The sequence below is a fragment of the Erinaceus europaeus genome, chromosome 9 (genome assembly GCF_950295315.1).
Source record: "Erinaceus europaeus chromosome 9, mEriEur2.1, whole genome shotgun sequence".
In the NCBI taxonomy this organism is placed as follows: domain Eukaryota; kingdom Metazoa; phylum Chordata; class Mammalia; order Eulipotyphla; family Erinaceidae; genus Erinaceus; species Erinaceus europaeus.
Window position 1 is genome coordinate 48,630,924 of NC_080170.1, and position 7,270 is coordinate 48,638,193.

The following is a 7,270-nucleotide window of genomic DNA, read 5'->3' on the forward strand; positions in this document are numbered from 1 at the left end:
GCAGAAGATTTCAATATCTTTCCTATGAAAAAAGTCTAATTCAATCCTAGAAAAACTACAGTGCATGATCAGAGAACATGTAGACTCTTGTTTGGTCGAATCACAACTAAGAAATGCTTTCTAAGCATTAAACTTTTGTCCAAGAGAAGCCAGGAGCTTTAATTTTTCTTGTCAGTTGCTTATTACATAGACTTAAATACCTAAATTCTTTGTACCTTTCATGTGTCTTTGTGTATGTTTGTATCACTCTATGGTTAGTTGTTCTCTTTATATTAGTCTAGAAAAATAACTAAAACTAAAAGCAGCCATCCAAGATTTACTAATCCTTAGATTCTGTAATGCTAGATCTTAAACTTTACAGTTTTCAACAATTACACGAAAGACTTTGCTCTGTAATGTCTGCGAACCACTGGCCACTAGAACTTAATTTTTGTCTTAAATTAAATAACATGAAACAGCTGATATGTCATTAGAAATACTTATGTTAGTTTTTCTCTTAGGTATTTGCACATACATAGAGAGAGAACAACTTTTTTCTAAGGGTTTGCTATGGTGGTAAAGTGCACAGTCATCATTCCAACCTTTGTAATCCATTTTTTCAACTTGTTGCTATATTTTTCTCCAAGACTACTGCCATTGACACGTGTCCGCATGCATGCGTGCCTGGCTGTGTAGTTCTTTAGGCTCAGCAGTTACCCACATTTCATAACCTAGGATCTGTGGATTCCTTCTTGTGCCCATGCTGTGCCCACTCATTTTGTTTGTTTTACTTTCAGGTGTGATTGCAGCATTTGCAGTTTGTAGTCCTTGCTGCGGGTATCTCCTTTCATTACTTCAGTGACTAGGGGTGCAGAGCCAAGAACTTCCGGATCATCCCAAGACTACTGACCAGTCATAATCTTTATTATGACTAATAAAGATGCAAACCCTCTGGCTACACTTAAGACAGCAGCAGCTGGATCTGTTGCTGTAGTGCCTGTTAGTTGTTTTTCTGAAAAACTGAAATCACCAGCTGCCTTGTTTAGCCTTGCTTTTAATAAAGGTGGCCCAGGCTCCCCAAAATAAAAGTTATGCATTAGCTGGAAGGTTGCATGTAACAAATTGTATTATATATTTTTCAAAAAGGCACAGAACGATGGTTTTATTTTCATAAGTTTTAGTCCTGTTGATCCGGATCATATATTGATCAGGATGCTAAAATTTTGAATGGTGGAGTTAGCAGAATATTGTAGAAAATGGTAAAATTTCTATAAAGGGTGGTATGAACTGGTTAGATGAGCTCATACCTCATGACCTTCCTTATGTAAATTCAATTTTAATATCCAAGTTGGTGTTCTGATTGAGGGATAGGGGACTTTTCCAGAAGTTTGAATTAAATAGTAATGACAGAAGTCATGTGCTTTCTCAGGTTATTAAATCATAGTCATTTAATATATTTAATAAAACCTTTTGCTTCTAGCAGCTTATTAGACTAGGTCTTACAAAACAAGTAGCTTCTGAATAAAATCTACTTTTGAACACACTGATAGACTAGTTAAGGGAAAACCTTCAGTTACTGTACTCCACAAAAATGAGCCCTGTGATTTGAGAATCTTGAATACTATATTAAGCTCACAGGTAGACAGTGGATCTCAGATAGAAGCACTGCCAGAGGCGGTTTGCTTTGAACCGGAAACAAGGAGATAAATTTGGAATAGAGATGTTACCATAGCCAGTGCCATGATGCCCACAGTTTGTAGGCTGTGGCTCCTGGCAGAAGATATAGGTCAAGACTTCCATAGATTAAGAACAGTACGTTATGATTGGGCCCTCCTCAATCGCTATCGAACAGGCCATGGCCGGTGCGCCGCTATGTTCCACCGCTGGGGAGCCAGAGACGACCCAAACTGCCCCTGCGGCTACAGACAGACTGACCCACATAGTCAACAACTGCCACCTCTCCAGATTCAAAGGAGGTCTTGAAACTTTACATCAGGCTCAACCTGACGCTGTTGACTGGCTACAGAAGAAGGGCAAACGCTAGAAGAAGAACAGTAATTATTTCATGACTAGAGGTCAAGAAGTACATGGCAAAACTAAGTAGTTTAAGGAAAAATCTAAAAACAAACCTTTTTTTTCCCCAAGATCTCATCATCTACATATGTGAAAAATGGCGCCACAGGCAGATCTGAGAAATAACCTAGTGAAATGATGAGAAAGGAGAAATAAACTACTTGAAGTAAAAGAAAGAGAGAGAGAGGAAGGAAGGAAGACCAGTAACAGACATGTTTATAAGAATTCAGACTCAGCTGATGAGACAGTTAATAAACTTAAAGCTACAGAGATTATCTACTGAGCAGCAAGAGAACATCAGGGACAAAAAATATATATATTAAGAAATTGAAAGGTGGAGAGATTTGTAAAGACTAGAAGCACTAGAAGAATAGAGTGGAAAAGTGTCAATATTTGAAGATAAAACTGTACACATTTGATAGAAAAGCATAAAATGGGGAAGCAGATATATCCTTAATACATAGATAGACGAAATTCTTGCCTAAACCCAACAAAGTAGATTCACAAGATGTAAAACAAGATTTTAAGAGCAAAGAAGTGGTGGCAGTGGGGAGACCAATCAAATACTCAGTAGGCTTCTTGATAAACAAAAATGTTCCCTGCAAATGTGGAATAATCCTTTTAGTTTTCCAATTTTCAGCTTCAAAATTTTCAGGAAGTAAAACTGAAAGACAAGTTCTGATGAAACAGATCTGTCATCAACAGACTTTCACTGAAGAAACTGGACTAGAATGATCTTCACAGAAAATGATTCCAGAGGATCTGAAAATAAAAGAATTCACAAAGTGATAAATCAAGTATTGTATATGTAAGAAAAAACAATGAAAGAAATGTTTATAAGAAGTGAAATTATAAACAATGTAAATAAATATTTTATGCAATTTATTAATGTGAATTTTTGAGATAGGATATTATAGAAATAATTCAACTTGAATGATGACTAAGAGTGAAAGAAGGTGATTGGAATTAAATTATTTTGAGATGCTTAACCTATTTCATATGCTGAACTGCTCTTGAAATTTTATTTTAGATATTTAACATAATTTTTAATTTATTTTTTACTTAAGAAAGGATTAATTAACAAATCCATAGGGTAGGAGGGGTACAACTCCACACAATTCCCACCACCCAATCTCCATATCCCACCCCCTCCCCTGATAGCTTTCCCATTCTCTATCCCTCTGGGAGCATGGACCCAGGGTCATTGTGGGTTGTAGAAGGTGGAAGGTCTGGTTTCTGTAATTGCTTCTCCGCTGAACATGGGCGTTGACTGGTCGGTCCATACTCCCAGTCTGCCTCTCTCTTTCCCTAGTAGGGTGGGTTTCTGGGGAAGTAGAGCTCCAGGACACATTGGTGGGGTCTTCAGTCCAGGGAAGCCTGGCCGGCATCCTGATGACATCTGGAACCTGGTGACTGAAAAGAGAGTTAACATTCAAAGCCAAACAAATTGTCGAGCAATCATGTACCCAAAGCTTGGAATAGTGGAGAGGAAGTGTTAGGGGGGTACTCACTGCAAACTCCAGTGTACTTCTGCTTTCAGGTATATATTTTGCAGTAGTTTATCGATACATGTGAACATATGTTCTCTCTCACAGAAACTGGTATATATCTAGGTTTTGGGACTTTGTTAGAAAGTGAACCACCTGGGATGTAATTAGAGAATACTATGAAAGGAAAGGTCTCACCCGAGTAATGAAGCTGAAGGGTTGTCATTACACACGTGAAGTCTCTGGACACAGTCTGAGCTGAAGCATGTTGAGGTGGCATTTGTGTTGATTAGGTTGTGATTGGCAGATGCAGTATTATTTGATATGGATTGGGAGAGGCATACGGGAAAGTGGGCCCTATCCAAAGGTTCCAGGACTGGGGGAAGTAGAGGCTCTATAGTGGAGATGTGAGGTTCCTGCTGTCTTAGGGTTCAAAAAGACAATCGATAGTTAATGCTATCATCACATTATTTGGTAATTGGGTTAACTTTGAAAAGTTCTTTTGTTAGGGTTTGTTGTACAGTACCCAGTATCTTGTATATAGCTGTGCTATTGGTTGCTTCTAATCTACTTGGTCTAGGCTTTTGAGAGAGTCCGCACATCAAATACACATCCTATATATTAAAAAGACTGTTTTAAAAACTTCGAGACATACAATTAATTTTCCCCCTCTCATATTAATTATCTAGTAATTTATATTACTACGCTTTACTAGGAATGTATATAAACACCATTCTCACCACCAAAAGACTGTGACCCATCCCTCCCACCCACTCCCACCCCCCACTGTCCCAGGAAGCTGCATGTCTACCCCTCACCACAGGGTTTTTACTTTGGTGCCCTACTTACCATTTAGTCAGGTCCTGCTTTTAATTTCCCTTTCTGTTCTTCTTACTCAACTTCTGTTGATGAGTGGGATATAATCCCATACTCATCTTTATCTTTCTGACTTAGCTCACTTAACATAATTCCTTCTAGCTCTGTCCAAGATGGGTCAGAGAAGGTGAGTTCATTGTTCTTGATAGCTGCATGACCCAAACTGCCCCTGCGGCTACAGACAGACTATGACCCACATAGTCAACAACTGCCACCTCTCCAGATTCAAAGGAAGTCTCTAAACTTTACATCAGGCTCAACCTGACGCTATTGACTGGCTACAGAAGAAGGGCAAACGCTAGAAGAAGAAAGCTGCATAGTATTCCTTTTTTTTTTTTTAAATCATAGTTGGGACTTCACTGCTATGGCCAAATTTTTCAGGTAGAAAAGAGGCCAAAGGAAGAGAGAAGAAACCTTTCTTCATTGTTGAGGGGGCTGGGCTCAAACTATCCAGGTGATCTGTCTTAGCTGGCCCTTTGAAAAGTATCTACCCATTTTCTCTTGAATTCTTGACTCTTTCCTTTGAGCCCTTGACTTTTAAGTCATTCTTTTCCATCAGAAATGTCTTTAGGGTCTGAAAAATAATTTGGATAGTGTGCTGCTTTGCCTTGTACACCACTCAGGTTCAAGCCTGGCCTTCACCACATTGAAGGAAGCTTTGATGCTGTAGTCTCTGTCTCTACTTTCTAGAAATCAAATTAAAAATCCACTCCATCTAACAAAAGACACATGAATCTGAAATAGTCTGTACAACATAGGCCTTTCTCTGCTTGGAGCTGATCATATCAGGGTACTATGTAACAGTCCCTGAAGCAGCCCCCATGTCCACTTGGTCGATTCCAAATTATATTCCTCCATGAGGATAATTTCTGGAACCATCTGTTCCACCCTGGTTCCATGGCTGCCAGTTCTTAGCAACATCGCCCCACCAGATATTCGTGGGACGCGGCATCATCTAAGTTCATTTCCCACGTCTACGCTCGACCGGACCTGCCAATATATGCGGATATCTTCGCCCACCCTGTCCAATGCTTGACGTCTCATCACCCAATCTGGTCCCCTATGCCAACACTGAACTTCTCTGTTCCAGTCTCTTGGAAACAGAGTTGGCAGTCAGCTGAGGTAAAGAACAAACACCTCATCACAGACCCCTGCAAGCGTCAACCCAGCTTTGACCTAGCACGTTATGATTGGGCCCTCCTCAATCGCTATTGAACAGGCCATGGCCTGTGCGCCGCTATGTTCCATCACTGGGGAGCCAGAGACGACCCGAACTGCCCCTGCGGCTACAGACAGACTATGACCCACATAGTCAATGACTGCCACCTCTCCAGATTCAAAGGAGGTCTCGAAACTTTACATCAGGCTCAACCTGATGCTGTTGACTGGCTACGGAAGAAGGGCAAATGCTAGAAGAAGAAGAAGTCCCTGAAGACTTAGATCCCGGGTGGGGGTAGATAGCATAATGGTTATGCAAAGAGACTCTCATGCCTGAGGCTACAAAGTCCCAGGTTCAATCTCTGGCACCACCGTAAGTCAGAGAGGTGCAGTGCTCTGGTGTTTGTATCAGTGTCTTTCTCTACACCTCTCTCAAAAATAAAATAAATAAAATACTTAAAAATAAAAAAAGACCTAGATACTGTTGTCTAGCTGAGTGATAGGCAATGCATGCCCATAAAACTCTTGTCTTGGCAGCCCAGCTCTGCCAGCTCCTTGGACCATGGCCAACACAGAGTGCACCTTCATTGCCTTCAAGCCAGATGGCGTGCAGCACAGCCTGGTGGGTGAGATCACCAAGCGCTTGAAGCAGAAGGGCTTCCGCCTCATGGCCATGAAGTTCCTTCAGGCCTCTGAGGAACTCCTGAAGCAGCACTACATTGACCTGAAAGACCGTCCATTCTTCCATAGGCTTGTTAAGTCCATGAACTCTGGGCCAGTGGTGGCTATGGTCTGGGAGAGGCTGAATGTAGTGAATACAGGGAAAGTGATTCTTGGGGAAACCAATCCAGCTTATTCTAAGCCAGGCACCACGCGAGGGGACCTCTGCATTCAGGTTGGCAGGAATATCATTCATGGCAGTGATTCAGTGAAAAGTGCTGAGAAAGAAATCAGCCTATGGTTTAGAATTGGTTAGCTACAAGTCCTGTGCTTTTGACTGGATTTATGGATAATAGGTGGACAAAGTCTACTTTGACACCACTTGATGATTTATGGACAACGCTATTCATTGAGTGGAAGCAATGGGATTGATCTTCCTTTGTTTACCAGTAAAGCCTTTGGAAACTGAAGAAAAAAAAAAAAAGGCTCTTGTCTTGGGAGTCAGGCGGTAGCACAGCGGGTTAAGCACACGTGGTGCTAAGCACAAAGAACAGAGTAAAAATCCAGGTTACAGCCCCTGGCTCCCCACCTACAAGGGAGTCACTTCAAAGGTGGTGAAGCAGATCTGCAGGTGTCTATCTTTCTCTCCCCATCTGTCTTCCCCTCCTCTCTCCATTTCTCTCTGTCCTATCTAACAATGACGACATCAATAACAACAAGAATAATTACAACAACAAAAAACAAGGACAACAAAAGGAGGGAAAAAGGTTCAGAACGCATCCCTTTGCATTTGATTGGTCAAAGCAAACAGGACTAGCCTAGTTCTAGTTCCCAGTGGCAGGGGTGAAACAAAATCCACCACTCAACATAATGTCACATGCACACCAAGAAAGAATGGATGACAGTCACCAGTGGAGACTCACTGCATATTTATTATTTGGTATATATCCAGTTTTTAAAATGATCAAAAATTACTTGTAAGAGACATGTCCTAGGGATTTTTTTCTTTTTTTCCCCTTTTTTTATTAGTGATTTAT

At 40.9% G+C, this 7,270-nt stretch overlaps 1 protein-coding gene and 1 pseudogene across 1 annotated transcript in view; both read left to right on the forward strand.

Moving 5' to 3' along the window:
• The window catches only part of ODR4 (odr-4 GPCR localization factor homolog), a 23,254-nt gene extending 20,317 nt beyond the window's left edge, over positions 1-2,937 (forward strand). The window contains exons 13-14 of the mRNA XM_060197860.1: positions 777-1,795; positions 2,035-2,937. Coding sequence (XP_060053843.1) covers positions 777-841 — 65 coding nt within the window. The 3' untranslated portion in view covers positions 842-1,795; positions 2,035-2,937. The remainder of the gene's footprint in view (positions 1-776; positions 1,796-2,034) is intronic.
• A 2,912-nt stretch (positions 2,938-5,849) lies between these two features.
• On the forward strand, positions 5,850-6,926 carry LOC103114164 (nucleoside diphosphate kinase B-like; annotated as a pseudogene).
• The last annotated feature ends 344 nt before the right edge of the window (positions 6,927-7,270 follow it).